Genomic DNA, 19948 nt, shown 5'->3' on the forward strand with positions numbered 1-19948 from the left:
AATCATAACTTATTACTTAGTGTTATTACCATATTTGAATTCGGATGCAAAAAAGTCATTGTCTCGCCTAAAGATAATTTATATTATTACTTTGTCATTGGTCAGTTAAAACTTCAGATGAGACAACATTTAAAATCTACACGAGATATAAAAACTGCTTTTGTGAGTAGTCACCACTTTAGGATGATAATGTAGCCGTAGAGGAAGATAGCGTCGTTGTTGCTTGAATGTTGTGTAGAGAGAGTTTATTTATCGATACACGAATAAATAAATACAATAATAAAGATGACAGCGTGAGGTTATGTATGACGGACTCGTGACGATAGTAGTGCGTCGTGTGATGGACTCGACAAGTGACTGAGGATGTATGGATTGTCCACCTTATTTATACAAATGCAGTCCATATATTACAAGGGATATTGTCGTAATTACAAATAATAATAGATCCTACTGATCTAGCTGACAATCATTTTCGTTCCATTTTTTTGTTTTGACAACAAAACATAGGTACCTACATATTAAAGTGTGTCACCCATGTAATGCTGAGTTGTATGATTTCTACATACTTTATAATAATATACACGATGGTAGACTATATTTTGTTTTGTATTTATATCTCTAAATAACATAAGTTAAGGGCTCGTTATAATATTATGTATTAGAGTATTTGTCATATTTCGTATGTGATGAATGATGATTACGTACATTGGAAATATTACGGACCTGTGGTAGACGTGAGTTGGAAATACTGTCACCAGTTTGTGTACTTAAGTTTCGGATGAAACTATCCATACTAAGTATTTGTGGCCCAATAAACTTGTTTCAAGAAACTTGAAACGTATTAGATGTTCGAATTCGAACGCATTCGATGATGTCATCGCAGTGACTCGCGTAATGCTGGTTGACTTTCAACGCTATTGATATTAAATGCGCGCGAGCAAGATATCATGATACACGTATGTCTAGCCGTGATATTATACTCAACTGTCATTGTTCTCCCTTTCTCCTCTGTTGTAAAGTTGGTATAGTGAAGGACAGAAATGGTCACTCGTTTTATAGTATACTATTTGAGTTCGCCTTAGTTTTAGTTTTAAGAGTTTTAAGTTTCAGTTGAGTATGAGACTTTATCGAGTTCCGTAGTTCGACGCATGGTATGTGATTTCACCGTCCGCTAGATAGTTCGTAGTCTTGCTACGTATGAAATCATTACACCTCGGCGTCGCGACTCGCGTATATATAGTATGCGACTGGTTTTAGTTTTAGTTTCAGTTGAGTAAGACATTTACATCGAGTTGACGTCAGTCGCAAGCCGGAATAGCGGAGTTCTGATAACGCTAACTGACTACGCGTTTATCTACACTATCTATAACACGTCGAGTTTCTCGATTTTTTAGTGTTATAATTGGAACTTATAAACATAAACTGAATTAAAATTGTATGCGTGATTGTATAAATGGATAACAATTATATTATACTTAATAAACAATTTGTGTAAAAATGGCTACTAAAAGGTTAAGTTTCGTGTGGAATCGTTCCAAAGAAATAGTTACAAATTATGCCATCTGTAATGTTTGTAAAATAAAAAATTCATACAAGTCAATGTCAAATTTGAAGAAACTTTTACAGCGCAAACACCCAACTATTCATATTGAATTTGCCAGGCAAAATATAGCTCCACCTGTAAATGAAAATGCTTTTCAGATAAATGAAACCAGTGCTTTTAATGCTCCAGTATTTTCTACTGAAACAGGAGTGACTAGTGCCATAGTTCCAGCTATACCTGTCTCGAAAATGGGACGTTCCGAAAAGCGGATGTATTTTTAACGATTCTATTATAGCCGATATTTCAAATACTAGTAAGTATTTTGGAACAAGTTTCGATGCTAAGTATTTTTTAATACTGGTAGTAAGTATACTTAGTCTTCAAAATCAACCAGTTTTCCCACCTCTAGCCTGTGGGTCTATTCTATACTTATCGACCGCTAAAGTGATAAATACGACGGCTAACTAGGGTAAGTTTGTATCAAAGTATTAGCACTTATTGTAACAATTATAATAAGTTGGTTTTTATTGTTGAAATAAGTGCTATATTTTAACAGCATCTATCTTGCTGCTGTTAAAATATAGCACTTATTGCAACAATAAAAACCAACTTATTGTAATTGTTACAATTTTTGATCTTCGACGAGCATGTCCCCCCTTAAGGGGAATTCTATATGACAACAGAGAACCTAGCGGAAAAATGCGAAGCTTGCAATTTGAGATTTTTTATTGATAATTTACAATTTCAACTGTTCTAATTAATAAATATGTATCTGAAAACATTATAAAAAAAAATTAATTCAAAGATAAATTTACAATAAAATTGTAAAAATGTAATAAAATGTGAATTCGTTACAGGGTCATATCTTATTATTACATTATATTTTATGGTCATATTTATTATTAAAATTTAGTTTATTAAGTTTTCAATTTTTTGACGTTTAGATTTTTGATTAATTCATCGTTATAATATTTTTTATATTTATTTTAAAAAACGTCGATTTTTATAAATATATAAATGTGTATACTTGAAATCCCGTAATATAAAACGATTTTTTTTCAGTTCGGTCCATATTCAAACATGCGCGTTAACATGATCTTACTCCTTACTTCAGTTATAGTCGGCCGGTATGTTGTAGCCTTACCACTGGGAAATGTCAATAGAAATGGCGTATTTCAAAAATATACTACCTTATTCTTAGGTCAATAATAGTTATAAAACAATCATTATTCGTAGGGTGTTTATCACATTTGAATGGTCAAAGACATAGCTTATACCGAATCAGTACCTTTAGAATTATCTTCAAATGTGTTAATCGTGCCCATTTTTTGAATAATAAATTCTTGTAAAATTTGGGATCACAGTGATTATAAATATAGTTTTTTATCGTACATATTTCACTATAATAATGTCAACATAAATTTTACGAATGGTTTTATAAATGCGTTAAAAAATTAACAAATCTAAAAAATCTTAACACCACTGCACATGAATGTACTGAAATATGACTACATTCTAAAACATTAGATCGAGAGGCTTAAAAGAATACTATTTTATGTAATAATAATACGTTATGCAGTCATCAAATGTTTAAAATAAATATAAAGGATAATTATTCTTCAAAATTACATAAATAGATTATCTACAACGTTTAAGTAATGTTCATGCTAATGCTTTGAAAATACCATAAAACCTCCATTTGACCTTCGTTGGGCATATTATGCAATTTATGGTCATATAAATTATGATAATGAAGTGAAATTTAATAAGGTTGCCAGAAACTTGTTGCCAATGTGGACACGGCATTTGCGTCAATGAAATGCCGTATTACTTGCCGTACATTTTTATTTTATTGTATCGAATGTATTCCTAGATTCGACTCCTGCCGAAGACAAGAAGGATGATCAGGATAAAGATCCCGACTATGGGAAAACGTGGATGTACTTTCCGGACGGTGAAGGCAATATTTACGTTGTCAATCTCACAGAAGCACCTCAGCAGGGGAAGTCATCAAACTCTGAGATGGATGTCCATTTCCAATTATACACAAGGTTAGTGTATTTCATTTATTAAGTAGATATATAATATTTGAAAAAAAAAAACACACAAAAGTAATTAATCAAATCGTTAGTCTATGACAGTTATGAGGTAATATTTTTCAAACGAACAACATTGAGTAGGTATATCTATTGGTAGGTTTTTTTTTTAAAATTAAAATCAATCACCAGAAACGTTCACATGACACGTATAAGTATACATATACCTGTACAATATTGATGCATTGTACATAGTTAATGCATACGTTATAAATTGGTAGACACCAGAAAACATCCATCTATAAATAGAAATTGACCTTAAATCATGGGTGGTCAACCTTTTCAGCAGACGGGCCAGATTCTGTGTGGCAGAACTAAGTAAGTGCATCAATATCGATATCGAGTGATGTTGTTCCTACACGCAAACAGTTTTCCAAATGCACATCAGTGATTCGTGCTCTCACTCGGGATTTGATATGCTTCATCCGACTAAAAAGCTGTTCACACGTGGAAGTATTTCCAAATAGCGAAGACATCATAAGAGCATGTTTGTAAAATGCAGGATATTATTCTCCTTGTCCAAATATGTTTTGTAAAACTCTTCCAAACCAACCTGATGGAATTTCTCCTTTAACTGTTCATCGCAATATATTTCACAATGTTCCATTTGTAATTTTCCCGGTAATAAATTCACGTCTACGGAGAATGGCGGTGCAAATGCAGCAAAAAGCACACGGTGCTTTTAAAAATCTTGAGCTAATATCGAATCTCAATTTGCGAAATTAGCACATCTAGCGGGAGCATTTGATATTATTTTTATTTTCTCACTGCTCCACGGGCCACAAGTTGACACTCAGTGGGCTGCAGGTTGGCCACCCATGCCTTAAATATATGAAATTGTATCAACAAACATGACCACTGTTCCACTGATTCAGTTAGTTACAAAATTACAGGTTCATTTGCAAAAAAATTCACACTACTGCGAGGACATTTTTGTCAATTGTATTTCCTGGGCGTACAAAAAGACAATCCATCACGATGAGTAGATAAGCAGCTAATAATATTATACTCCGCCATTTTTATTTAGTTGAATAATCCTGTAAATTTTGTGTAAAACTATTTATAACTACTGCACTCGATTGCAGAGGCGGGTCTAGCGGTAAGCGGACTAAGCAGCCGCGTGGGGCCCCGAAGAGACCCCAAGATCTTGGAATGTCTTCAAAAAATTATCTTACAGACGGATTTTGATAATTTCTGATAATTTTTTGATAACTTCTGTGATTGGGTGCAGTTCATTGTTTACTTTATTATGGTCTCGCTACTTAAGTCTTAGTTTCCGAACAATAAAAAAATGCACCGAATTTAATCATTTTTCCTGACGTTTTGTGAATGCTGGTTCAGCAATAACCGAGAAAAAGTGACTCACTAGTCGATTTTAAAGTAAATTAATTTTATGTCATATGTGATAAGACCAAGGCAAAACTATCGAAAAGAACACAAACATAATATGAAATAGTTATAGAGCCTTTTCGAATATTTTTTGATTGGAATCTATCAATGGAAGAAAAAAAGAACGCGATAAAAAAGTTGATGGTTATTTACAAAGAGGACATTGATGTTTGTACTTTTGTAGATGAATTTGACCATTTTTTGATATTTCTTGAAGAGAACAACCACACATCTATCGAGCCGCCAAAGAAATGTCTTGCACATTCCCAAATGTAGAAATATTATTGGTTTTTTTTAACAATCCCCTTATTTAATGCGTCAGGTGAAAGATCGTTTTCTGTTTTAAAGCGTGTAAAGAAATATTTGCGAAGTATTATGGGAGAAGAAAGATTAAATAGTATGGCCATTTTGTATAATAGAGCAAGAAATTTTAAACCGAATTGACACTGCCAAAATAATTGACGAATTTATTTAAAAATATGTTTTTTTTTAATTTTATTTCAAACAATCAAAAAAAAATGTATTTGATAGAAATAATACTGAAATGTCATTTTGACACTCATATTGATTTCTATAGTAACGCACGTATATATTAATAATTTAGTTATTAGGACCCTAGCAACCAATAATAGTGGATTGGATTACGGATTTCTTCCGAAATAACTTTTCATACGAAACAGAATTAACTGAAAATAAATTTCATTCTACTTAAAAAATGGCTAAAAGTATTTAAAAAATGCATTGGCATCGTGTTCTGATATATTCTAAAAGTTTCAAGTGTCTAGCTAGTCGGGAAGTTGGTTAAAAATCGATTGCAAGATTTGTACCGGACAAACAACCACCGGACAAATAAGAATACGACCTAATAAAAACGTTGTAATAACGTATAAGGTTCCTTAGCTAAAATTCGTAGACATAGATAGCATTATTAAATAATCATATCGAAGCGAAAATTAATATTTTGGTACAGAAAAAAACAGTATCTACTATAGATCTACCATCATAAATTGGCGTTTCAGCGAGGGCGCTAGTATGACATTGAGAATTTTACCATAACTAACAAAAAAATAGTAATTTATAATTTATTATTGGTAGTAGATTTCTGTACAAATATTATGCAATCCATAATTCGAGAAACATGTTGTAAAATTAAATGGCATTTATAACAAATTTATCCTCGATAAACAATTTTAGTTTCAAATTCGACCGGTTGCCAACTTACGATGGTAGATCTTTATCAACTTGATTTGAAAGAAGCAATATAATAAAGTAAGCCCAATTGATCACTATGATAATTTATAGTACTGCGGAGTCAATAAACTGGATACTATACGAGATTGGTTTTGTAAGTATATGAAAGGAAGCAAAGTGAAAAGCTAGGAGACAGAATATTTACTCTAAGGGTGTTAAATTTTCCTACAAATTCTCTAAACTGTTCTAACTAAGCTCCCAAATAGGACAATTTTATTGGGCGCCGCACTGTCGAATGAAATAAATTTAATATACGTTTACAGAAAGTAGACGAGGAATTGTACACAGTTTCTATCTACTACTTAGTAGTTTTAATAATTTTGCTCTTAACATAATGTTTTTTTTATTGCGGATTGAGAATTGTCACGCCTGAGGCTTTATATAAAAATAAAATAACTCTCTTCTCGCTGGAGTGAAACGGAAAATAATTTTCAACAATAGGTGGAACGAAATTTCGCACTCGTTGCCAATCGGAAAGAGGTAGTTGAGATGTGAGCACGTCAATTTGTTGTGTGATGGCGTCGGAGGAATATATTCTTAAATCGTGTAAAGATTACTAAAAAACGTCACGCATGTACTCGAAAAAGAAAATATGTCAATGATTATTATTATTATTACTAATATAACAATAAACATAACATTAAATGGACGCGTGTTGATTTTTTATGACAAATTATGTTTTGTTCCGCACGCGTTGTTTGCACAATCTGCGCGTCGCGTGGTCACGATATTTTTAGACCATGCCACAGCTGAAGTATAGCCTTAACATTATTCACGTGTAGATATTTAAATAATTATATAATTGAAATGTGAATAATACTATTAAATATATATTTTAAAAGTACCTACCTATAATTCACGAACGCCTATTTATTTTCGAATACCATTTATTTTGATTGCGTGGCGCCCAGTTTTCTCGGCGCCGAATCATCCTAGACCCGCTCCCAAAGATACCAAGAATCTTATTTTTTACCTTTATAGGGAACGTAGAACCTTTCAAGTCAGAGATAGTTCGCGTGACTTGCTAAAGATTGCATTTTGAAACGTAGGTTAGGGAAATTCATGTTGATGTTGTCAATGGACGAGAGATGAATACTTATTAAATAATCAAAGTCGATTATATTATTCATTTCAGACAGAATAAAGACATATACTCAGAATTGCAGTTGGATTCCGACGATAACCCGACAAACGAAATAGAAACGGGTACTCCTTTCAACGACCCATACTTCAACATTAAGAAAGATGTGAAAATTCTCACGCACGGCTGGAAATCCAGCGGACAGAGTCCGGCAGTCATGCTCATCAAGAATGCATACCTGGAGGACAGGGACGTGAACGTTATTGTCGTTGATTGGGAAGACTTAGCGTCTAATATTTTTTACCTCATCCCTGCGTCTAATACAAGAGTAAGACAATCATACTGTTTCTTATGCGTCAATTACATTGAGCTACTTTACGAGCTGTTTGTTGGCGAATTTAAAATCGGGCGATTCAGCTACTGCGATTGTGATGATGACACACAAAACTTTCCATTCGCTGAGAAGCCAACAACCTAGCGACTATTTTGACAGAGCGTAGTTCATAATTAACTATGTATTTCTTTTATTCAACGAATAACTCACAAGATTTAAGAATGTATCATTCTAATAATTATTGAACATACATAATTTTGAAAAACACTTTCTGAGAGAGTATATTATAACCAATAGATAAAATCTTTTTTGAAAAAAGTAAGCCACCCCGACGGGGAATCGAACCCTGTATCTCCCGGGTTTACGCCCCATCCGTCGCATTTACCAATATGCTACGCAGTGACATACTAATTGTGACGAATTTAACTATTGGTCAATTTTAATACCTACTCATCAGCGCTCTTCCAAATCAAGCTACTTTGGCAATCGATTTTTGTTTCTTAAATCAAAGTAGAACGTAGTTCGTTTTTTACCGGGAGGTCGCTACTACGCTCTACTGCGCAGAAGCAGTATGGCCACACGCCGGCGTGTAGCGTGTAAAGTTGACCGGCTTTCAACTTTTCTCGGTAGATTGTGTACAATCTACTTGTTAGCTTGTACGATGATGACACTGTGCGACTTTACAGGCAGATTGTAAATTCGCCAACAAGCAGCTCGTAAAGTAGCTCAATGTCATTGACGCTTTTAAGTAGGTAACGTGTCTTTACAAGATAGTGTACATTTGCACCTATATGAAAGACCAAAAGAATAATCTAAAACAGGGGTGGCCAACCTTTTGCATACCGTGCGCCAATTTTTTTCACAGACGAGTTCAGATGCGTCATACAAGTCAAGCACCTTTTCTACCTTCTTACGTTCACGGTTGGGGTTAACTCTGGACCACAGTTGTTGGATGTGATGAGAGAGAGAGAGAGAACTCGGAGCGGGATGGAGCACTGAGAGCTTTTGAGCGTTTAGATTTCACTAGTTTTTCAAAAATTTGTTACTGAGAGCAGCAGATAATTCTTCAAATTCGAATCAGTTATTCGCGACCTTGTTTTGCTTTTAGTCAATTTCATGGATGAAAATGCATGTTAACGTATGTCGATCCAAAGCAATATATATAACTTTTTGAAATTTTTCTTAGTTCTGGTTAATCTGGGAAAACGCCAGAAATTAATTATGTGAGAAGCATTTTGATCTAGAAAAAACTCATCAATTTTCATTTTCAATAATGAATTTATTTTTAAATCAATCAGTTCCATTTGTATGTTACTAGGCATCTATCTGCATTACATTTTGTTCACTAAGTAAAATGCAGTTTTCTTCTTTGGAAAAATCATGAAAACGACTTTCAAATGACCCCTCTCTCTCTCATACACACAAAAACTGTTCACATCCTACAATTGTAAACTGTCAAAAAATGGGACGAACTGATAAGTAAGAAGGCTATGTTAAAGTTCCCACCACCACCCGTCATATATGCACAGCCGTGGATATGCACGGCCGCTTTCCATGACGCTTTAAACGTGTCTGAAAGAAGTGATTTTAAGTGCTCATTTCGTCCCGAGACGGAGCCGCATGGGACTGATGCTGCAACCATGCACCGTAGTGCTTAAAGAAGAAAGTTAAGAAAGATTTTTTTTTTGTTTTTGGACTGGCTCGTTAAGCGCCCTGTGTACCCGCATACTGAGTGAGTGGATGGAGTACATGGATGAGTCTACAGAGGAGTCGGGACTATCCCGCTCCCCATACGACGCTGCAAATTTCTCAAATGCCGCAAAGTTGGCCTCGGTTGCTATCAGATCTCCATGTCCAATTGTGCTGTATGACTTGAACTGAGAACACTCAGGTGTTGAAAATATGAAGATGGATTCAGTTATGGCGTTACTTTAAAGTTACTTCAAAAGAATAAGTAGGCGCAAAGATGCAATGCGCCACGTTTGGCGCATGTACTATGGTTTGGCCACCACTGATCTGAAATGTCAAAATTTATCTGTGTTATTTTATTTTAAGATCGTGGGGAAGAAGATTGCACGGCTGGTGGATTACTTGATCACTCAGTACGCAATGACGCCGGAGCAGTTCCACATCATTGGCCACAGTCTTGGAGCGCACGTTTCAGGATTTGCCGGGAGTAATGTCAAGACTGCGAAAGTTGGCCGGATAACAGGTGGGTGAAGGAGTTTTTCATTTCACTATTGTCACCTTGTGTATACGGCAGGCAGGATAATAAAACACACATATTTTTTATGATTTTACCGAGGCTTTGTCTGCAACTCGCTATTATATCGCTGCTTATCATCTAGAAAAGGATCCGCCGATCAGGCCCTCACTTCAATTCTGTTAAAGAATTTTACAATTCTGCCAAGCTCTTCCATCTTACCCACCGCCAGGGCACCTTTCAATTCGTAGTTATCCACAATTCGCAGCTGTACTCTGTGTCGTTTATAATTAGGGCAACGTTCTGCTATAATATGTACAATATCCTCCAAAACATAACATTCATCGCAGAGCTGCGAATCGCTTCTTCCCATGAGGACATCAAATCTTTTACCCATTGTGTGTCCTGTTCTTAGCCTCAGTATTAAGCTCGTTTCTCTTCAAACGAGACTACAAACCAGGGCACCGAACGTGGGGATGGTAGAATGAACCGCATACAATATTATAATTAGCATATAAATATGTAATTGATTTGACAGGTATAAAAGAAACAGTGCATAGCAACGGCATTGTTGATAACTCAGTTCCTCCATTTTTATTCCCTAATCAAAAACTGTGTACCCAAATCAAGTTCTCGCTGGGTACATATCTACGTCAATCGTAACTATAGCGATTATTATCCAATCATGGTCATCTTTATAAATTCTTGACTATTTAAAAAAAATATAGGTGACATTTGACCTTTTTTTCCAATCTTGTTTCAAATTCTCTCAAAACTCCTGATATAAATAACGTTATAAAAACTAGATGTCAATAGTTGATTTATAGCTGTGATGCAATTGTTGTACCGACTTTAGTTTATTGTCGAATTGTTTGCCGATTGTCACATTAACTGCTGACTAGATAAATACTTTTTAATTAGGTACCACATTTAAATATCATGCTAATTATATCGAATGGACACCTTAATTGTTACGCGCTGTCTGCGTCTTTAGCGTCCAATGTATTAACGACCATGTCCAAAACATGCAATTGAGAAGTCATTTCACTTGGATTTATCGCCAATTTGTTAAAAAAAATTCTTAATAAATAGTAATATTCCTATACAGTGGAACCCCGATCTACCGTTCTCGCATAAATCGTTTTCCCGCACGGATCGTTCATTTTTGAAAGTCCCGCCAAACACCCATAAGAACAATGTTAAATAATCCCGCATTAACCGTTCCCCGATTTATCGTTTTCCTCGATCTATCGTCTAAATAAATAATGATCCCGTCACAAAAATTATCCCGATTGACCGTTCTTGTTGAATATTTTTCATTTCGCTTTCGTAGAATTGTTTATGATACATACACACATACCTTTCAGTCGCGTCGCTTTGTTTGCACAGGTCGGACGGCGCTTAGGCTTGCCTCTCATTTTGTATCACGAATTTTTATAAGTCGCAACTAAAATGCCCCCCCCCCCCATGAAGAAAACTAGAACTCTAGCTGAGAAACTGAAAATAATTCAAGACGTCGAAAAAAATCCAGAAGAAAAACGTTTTTACAGCAAGATATTTTCAGTAAAAACATTGCGTTGTATTTGAAATAACTAGTTCAGTTATTCCTAACTTATTTTGGTGGCAAAGCCTTAAACATTGTCTAAAATATCTAGGAGCCTCTATCTGACTGACGCAATATACATAATTATTATATATTGGGGTAATTATTGCCGGACGTCGATAAACACATAAATGAACGTGTAAAGTAAAACTCTTATATACAGTATACACCCCCACAACTATCTATATGATGTTAGTGTTGCAGGTTAAAATTGAATATATTGTTCACCTGAAGCGGGATTCGAACCCGCAGTAACGGTTTCAGATGTGGTGAGATGGGTCTCAGCAGAGTGGTGGTTATATTAACAGACCTTTGACGAGGAATGGTTACTAACCAGCCTAACTAACCCATTGAGTTCTTCTCCACTCGAATCTCCGTCTTACTGTTTCAGATGCATAAATCTACTACTGAAAATACTCTTGCCATTATTATAAATAACTAGGTGGTGCTATTTCATAGATAAGTACTTCATTATTATGGATTCAATTATATTTTATTATTATATTAATCAACAAGTAGCTGATTGTATTTATGCACTTATAACTTATTACAAATGACAATAAACTCGCAACATTAATTATATTTAAAGGTTAAATATAATATAAAATAAAATAAAACAATAATTATATTACAATTTCTATAGTAAATAGATAATGTTAGTAATTAAATTAATAAATATTGTTAAGTAAATGTCTATCCAGTGACGTCCCGTGGGGGTAGGCAGATTGAGCGTCGCTTGGGGGCGGCAGTTACTCGAAGGGCGGCACATCGAGGAGAATCATTTGGTATATTATAGAAATATCTACCTACCTAAAGTTAGTAATAATGAAATTATCTTTCCATTAAAAAATCAGTTCACTGGTTGGAAACAAAATATATTAATTAACATAAAAGGTTCAACAGGACTGTCATTTTTTGTCGAGTTCGCGATGTCTAGTTTACTTATGTTGGCCTTCAACGTCCATGGTGACCAGAAATGACGCGTGCATGGATGATAAAAAATACTGTATCCAAAAATGGGACGACATTTTGGCGCTGTCCAAGAGCGGCCTTTTGTCTAAGGACGTCACTGTGTCTATCAGTACGTCATCATCGTATATATTCGAATATTCTGTCATTTACAAAAACCGTAATCCATCATTATTTGATTGACAGACTACATAATTATAATAACTGCTGCTCGAGAAAAATAAAATTACAATATTGCGCCATCCATTTTGATTATAGGGTCAAATTTTATATTATTAAAATAATATAATATTATGATTATTATGAATAAAGGTAGGTACTTACTGTATTGTTATGTTTTTTTTTTAAGAAACTCTCGTGGTTGACACATTTTTATCTCAGTAAAAATTTAAACCTCTGTCGTTGCCCCATATTTTTTTAGGATAGTTTGCTGATATTTTGAAAAATAAAAATATAACTGATGAAATATATATATACTTACACGTAATTGACAAAGTCCGGCAGGCATGCTCATCAAGAATGCATACCTGCAGGACAGTGACATTAACGTTATCGTCCCTTCATTGGGAAGACTTGACGACTAAATTTTTTAACCTCATACCAGTATTAATACACAAGTAAGACAATCATATTGCTTCTTGAAGTAACTTGTCTTCACAGGATATCTATTGGAAATTGACACCTACACGAAAGATCAAAAGAATAATAAAAGTTAATCTAAAATGTCTAAATCGTAGATCGTGAGTGAAGAAGATTGCACGGCTGGTGTATTACTTGATAACCCAGTACGAAATGACCCCGGAGCAGTTCTGCATCATTGCGCACGTCTCAGGATATGCCGGAAGTAACGTCAAGACTGCAGTTAACATTTAAACCTATGTGGCTGGCCCGTATTTTTTAGGATAGTTTGCTGATATTTTGATCAATAAATATAACTAATGAAATATATAATATGTACATATATAAATGTAATATACATATTACATACTTATATTTCTTTTATCATTACAACAGGGCATCAGGCCCAATGACGGTATTGTAGTGAAACAGTAATCCAGGCTTTGAGAAAACCACATAAATATATTGTGACCTCATCGGGAATCGAACCCGTAGCCCCTGGATGAGATCGCAATACCTCATGCACTCATTTGAATTTTCATACTCTTGCAATGAGGTAGCTAAGTCACTGGCTAGGAATCTACGATTTAGACCAGTGGTCGGCAATATTTTGAGAGACTGGGTAAAAAAAAATCAATTTGAAAAATTTATTTGGTTAGTAGGTAAACATTTGAAATATTTTTAAAAAACATTTTATTTTTATAAAATAAAAATATATACGTACCTATATATATACAATCTAACACATGAATCAAGTTTCTCTGGTGTAAATCGATTTCGCAGAGTATTTGGACACATTTAATTTGAGAAAATGTTTTCTCACAAGAATATGTTGAGCCAAATGCTGATAATAGAGCAAATATATTTTTTTAGGCATGAAAAATTTTGTGAAAATGACGCCCAGCATGATAATATTGCATTCATGTGACCGTGTTCTGTGTTTTATGCTGGCGAAGATCTTTAAATTTATTTGTCCATAGAACTGAACATTTGAATTCAATGTATTCTAATTCCAGATTATTTATTTCAAGATATTCAAAATATTTAAGCTCAAGCTCGTTTAAATCCATCTCATCCGGTTTTATAATCAAGCTATACATTGGACCATACGTCTTTCAATCCTCAAATCTCGCGTCAAACTCCTTTTTTTATAGCGCTGATATAGCAACACAATTATTATATTCATATCGACATCTTCAATGCCCTTGATGGAAATTTGATTGATGGAAAATATTTAAATAATTAACTCTTGGTATCATTTTCAAATATAGACAATTTCAAAAATTAATAACACAAAATAAATAAGAATTTGAAAAAAATATTATCATATTTTCTTGGCGGGTATCTCAAAATGTCGTAGTGAGTAATTAAATTTTGGTTAGGAGATGAAATAAGGAACAGGCAGGGTAGGTTGACTCCAAAATGAATTTGGTGCGTGAATGAAATGAACCCTGGTTTTATTATCTCCTTCCAAATAAATATTAATTTAATTATTACATATATGTTTACAGATTATAATTTAGCGGAGTGAAATCACGAGTATGCGTTCTGATAGATTTACGAAATCGATCGGGCAAAGCGAACGATAACCTTACGGTTAAATCTTTGATAACTGAATGACTATGTTGATTTCTCCTACTGAGTGTTTTATATTGATTCGATATAATAGAAAAATGCTGCTATTACAACTTTTGTGCATATCAAAACAAACTTAAATAGCATTATTTATTAATTTGCGATATTATTGATTAATTGAATTATTAAATTATTTTGCTAAATTAGCTTTCTGTTAAAATTTGATTGACTCGCATAAATCGCTTGTTTTGCAATTTTAACAATATTATGTTGCGAGATGCATTGTAGTTATAAATTAATGATTTCCTGCCAAGTCATGCTGGATGGTAGGGTAATGACCCTACAAAATTACCCGCGGGTAGTAGGTTGTCGACCACTGATTAAAGCGTCAATTACATTGAGCTTTTTTATGAGCTGATTATTGGCAAATTTAAAAGCGGGCGGTTCAGCTACTGCGATTTCATGATTACACACAAAATTTTCCATTCGCTGATAAGCCACAAGCCAGCGAGCGATTTTGACGGAACGTAGTTCGTTTTTTTGCCGGGAGGTCGCTACGCTCCATAATAATGTTTCCATTAAACGTCAAAAAGGTAAATTTCAAAATGAGTAGTTCGTTTTTCCACCACCACGCTCTACTGCGCAGACGCGATACGCCCACAAGCCGGCGTGTAGCTTATAAAGTTGACCGGCTTTCAACTTTTCTCGGTGGAGTGTTTACAACCTGCTTATTAGCTTGTTCGATGATTACACTGGGCGAATTTACAGGCAGATTATAAATTTGCCAATAATCAGCTCGTAAAAAAGCTCAATGTAATTGACGCTTAAGACTGTCGGTTGGCAACGTTTTGATAAATTTGAATGTGGTGTCTAAGAATGAACCTATTACCGATCATTTTCAACTATTTGATCAAAGTTGTAGTCGGGGTTTGCAAAAACTGAGTTAAACACACTTTGAATAAAATAATATATATCCGATAATTCATATTTTTCATGAGTTTTTTAATGTCGACAAACAAACTGTAATTCGCATATTATCTTCAATAATTAGGTACTTATATTATTATTTGCAAAGCATTCACCATGTCGTATCATTAATTGATCTTATCAAAGGTTTGGATCCGGCCGCTCCCGCGTTTGAATACTGGGCAAACCCTGAGGACAGACTGGACCCAGAAGATGCCCAGTTCGTGGATGTACTGCACACGTGCGCAGGAGTTCTTGGTTTCTACAATCCGCTGGGTCATGCGGACTTCTATCCCAATGGCGGAACACCCCCTCAACCTGGTTGCGGGGATATCAGCAATATTATGGGTCTGTAGCAGTACAAGTCAAAAACATCTTATTTTTTAGTAGGTATACGTCGAGACGAAAATATAAAATCATTCAGTACACGATGTTTTTTTTTTTTTTTAATTTTAATTATTTAAGTTGTCAGCTGTTCCGGGCAATGACTCATATTCAGAATGACACTTCGACTTCATAAACTTAAACTAAATAATAAATTGTATGTATTCAAAATTCTCGAGACGAATTTAACACAATATAAAAATAATCAATATTGTTTTTAATTTATATATATATTTAATGAAATTTCGGTTTTTGATAGTAAAAGCTCCTAACTCTCGGCGCTTCAAAAAAGTAAGTGAAGAAAAAAAGACATTACTCACGTTTAATGTGTCTCCCGCCTTATATATGTAATTAATCAGACAAATGCGAAACAGTCGTAAAACATCTGAGATTCTAATGAAACTATTTTATCAAAAGAACAAAATATTACCTACCTTAGTTTTAATTTTAATTAAATGATATGCTAATTTCACATGAATTAGCATCACATGGATAATATTTATGTTCTAAATTAAAACTAATCTATTTCTAATTAATTTTTATGTGATGTATATACGTGTGTGTGTTTTCGGGTTTATTTTTGTGCTCTTTTTATTTTCAACTACTGACTTCTTTTTCTGTATGACTGTTGTGTTTATTTGATATATAAACACGTTTCTTAATGAACATTTGGATTTCCGGGTGAAAAGGTTATAAACATACTTATTTTTCTATTTATAAAACATCAGCGTAGGTGTAACGACTGGAGATAGATCACCATTCAAGTTGTTCCTTGTTGACCACATGTTAATCGTATCTACATTAAAAACCGTTACATTATGGGGCACATCAATACTTATTGTTCAGTATTCACATTAATGCTATAATATTATGTGTGTGGTATGTGATGTGGGGTATGAATAATAATAAGATGTTGAGCGTAGTTTTTTAAAAAAATGCAGGGAGTGCAATGCACTTGCATGATATTAGAACAACTGCCACTGCAGTATAAAATAATATTGTCAGTCGAATAAAAAAGATCTAGTATTTTACTGTCAACATTAATGACGTACATCAGATTTAAATCACTAGTAAGTATTATAATGCCCTGAAATGTGTAGAGTACAGTAAGTAGGTCCAACCAAGTCGTAACAAAAGACAATCTTATTTTTTTTTTTTTTTTTAAAGATTAAATAAGGAGGTAGAATACGCGGTAACAACTCAAAAATCAATTACGATATTTATATATAAATTTTAATTATAAAAATATTGCAAAGTATATAAAAATAATTACAAGATAATAAGAGCTTTTTATATACCACAATTTTCTGTTGAATCATAATATAAATTTGACAATTCTATGTATTAATAAATACTTTTTTTGTACTTGATAGAAATACTGAATAAATATAGAATACTGAAATGTCATTTTGACATTTCATATTGATTTCAGTGATAGTAACGCACGCATATATTAATAATTTAGTTGCTAGGACCCTTTTAGCAACCAAAAATAGTGTTTTTCTTTCTACGAATTTTTTCCGAAATAACTTTCCATACAAAACAGAATTAACTGAAAATGAATTCAATTCTGCTTAAAGATTGCTAAAAGTATTAAAATAATGCATTGTCATCGTGTTATGATATATTTTAAAAGTTTGAAATGTCTATCTAGTCGGGAAGTTAGTTAAAATGCAAGATTTGTATTGGATAAACAAGAAAAAAAATTTACTGGACAAACAAAAATACGAGTTAATAAAAACGTGGTAAATAAGACCGGTATTTACGTTATGTTAAGAAGGTTTACTATTTTTGAAATGGAGTATGATATTATAGCCTGTACTTCGCGCACATGCTACAAATGGGCCGTCATATAATAATTATGTATAATATGCGTTCCTGACTCGAGTGCCTGAATATTTTGTGAACTCTTTGGAGAGCTCCGCAACCTTGCAGTGTTAGTTATGCAATTAAGTGTTAAATCGTAAGAAGTTCAGTTGCGGATTCGCCAAGCTTGGTTTTATTTTATCAAGCCAAATATTCGTCAAAGGATTGTATTTTCAAATACTTCAATGGCAGTTTATTGTACTCTTATGCACCTATGTATGACGCTGCGATTCAAATAATACGGTTTTAAAAAGCTAAAAACCATATCTTCATTAATAAGCTAATTGCGAATTTATCGTACCATATAAACCTAGAATATAAATTATCAATACACACTTTCAGATGCGTGCAGTCACTCTCGCGCCTACGAGCTGTTCGCCGAGTCAATCTTTATCCCTCGAGGATATCCTGCGGCGACGTGCCAGGATGAAAAACTGAAAAAATGCGAGGAAGCCAAAGATGCGTTACCAAGTGCCCTCATGGGAGACGCTGCATCGTCGGAAACCAGGGGTGTCTTCTACTTGGAGACCAATTCAAAAGAGCCTTACGCCAGAAACCTGGACACGAAGGAATGATTAGTGAATATATCGCTAAGCTGTCACAAAATTCACGAACTTATATGCTTGCGATTTCCCAAGAATGTAGGTACAATCGGAATTTAGTATAACAATAGATGAGATGCAATATATGAGTCGTATAGTATCAAAAGTAAAACTGTCGCAAATATATCGAAATTGAGTAGTAGAAGTATGCCAAATTATTCTTTTGACCATAATGTACGACTAGCAATATAATATTCGAATCAAAATTATATCTGTGTGGTATAAAATTGTGATGGAAAATAGGGCTTGGTATGAGAATTAGAACTGTTCAATACTTTGGAAACAAAAGTAGAGCTGTTGAATTTGAATTGAATTTCTAATTTCTAAATGTAGAAACATATTTCATGCTATTATAACACTAAAAAACCCAACAAAACGTTTTTCGTCATTTTCTCGAAATGATGAATAACGCACAGATCTACTTTTGATAATATACGACTCATATATTATGGTAACACCAAGAAATGCACGACAAATTCGTTTTGTTATAATTCACACTCGAAATTGTAACAATTTCTAATATTATTTTTGTCGAGAAACTAGTTTTTATTATTTTTCCAAAGTATGGTGCTAATTACCTATATTTATAAAATACTATTTACTATAACAAGTGCAATAATTTTATAGTCGATATTAAAAAATATCGCTAGTGACTAGTCACTCACGTTGTAATTTCAATACCTTATTATTATTCGACCATGTCCGATCCTAATAGGATCATATGGGCCTCCACAGAGTAGAGGTTTGTATTAACAGATTTTGTTTTTTACGAGAAATGGATGTCAGCCTATTGGGTCCACACCCTGACTCACACACAATTTGAAAAACAATATGTGTACTTGCCAGACCCAGGATTCGAACCTGGGACCCACGGCGTTATAGTCCAACGCTTAAGCCGCGCGGCCACCGTGGGTGTTACTTATTTACTTTATAATACTTTATTAGGTTATTATAAAATTGTATAATCCCTGGAAAATTAAGAGCGCAATGGTTCGCAGTTTTTTTTCTATAATATAGGCCACTGGATCTTTGAAACTCCGTTTAAGGAGTTATTCCGTGGGTCTAAAACACTTTATAAATAAAATGATGTATGGAAATCAAATAATCTTTTGAAGCATGTACAGTCCCATTCATTCACGCTCATCGATGAAGTACGTATGATAATAAAATATAGATAAGCCACTGAAACAAAATACGAACAGAAGAAGGTGAAAATAATTTTACTACAGTGGCGTTGGCACAGTTTCAATTCAAATCAAAGCATGTATCATCAGAGGCACCAGGACTACTTAATATTTTTGATGTGACGATCATATATATTTTTTAATATTTTTTTTATTGAGAAACAGAATATACACTATTCGTTTTTAGAAAGCAGAGTATTTTTTATTGAAGTAACTAAATAAAATCATCAAATTTAGTATATCGAAATCCAGTGACGTCCCTAGACGAAATACCGCCCATAGGC

General features: G+C 33.9%; 1 protein-coding gene across 1 annotated transcript; it reads left to right on the forward strand.

Moving 5' to 3' along the window:
• The first annotated feature begins 1497 nt into the window (after window positions 1–1497).
• LOC147078613 (pancreatic triacylglycerol lipase-like) lies at window positions 1498–18453 on the forward strand. Its single transcript, XM_085960441.1, has 6 exons — window positions 1498–1564; window positions 3417–3594; window positions 7415–7688; window positions 9750–9906; window positions 15776–15976; window positions 18221–18453. The coding sequence occupies exons 1-6, from the start codon at window positions 1498–1500 to the stop codon at window positions 18451–18453; spliced, it is 1110 nt and encodes a 369-aa protein (XP_085816567.1).
• Window positions 18454–19948: the final 1495 nt, after the last annotated feature.

This window comes from Rhyacophila brunnea, unplaced genomic scaffold (genome assembly GCF_057557595.1).
Source record: "Rhyacophila brunnea isolate RB1 unplaced genomic scaffold, BYU_Rbru_1.0 scaffold_11, whole genome shotgun sequence".
NCBI lineage: Eukaryota > Metazoa > Arthropoda > Insecta > Trichoptera > Rhyacophilidae > Rhyacophila > Rhyacophila brunnea.

Excerpts from the sequence above, each read along its gene's own strand:
- LOC147078613 (XM_085960441.1), top strand. The coding sequence starts at position 1,498 with ATGGCTACTAAAAGGTTAAGTTTCGTGTGGAATCGTTCCAAAGAAATA. Across the intron at positions 7,689-9,749 it reads TCCCTGCGTCTAATACAAGA|ATCGTGGGGAAGAAGATTGC; the intron begins GTAAGACAATCA and ends TTTTATTTTAAG. Across the intron at positions 15,977-18,220 it reads GGATATCAGCAATATTATGG|ATGCGTGCAGTCACTCTCGC; the intron begins GTCTGTAGCAGT and ends ACACACTTTCAG.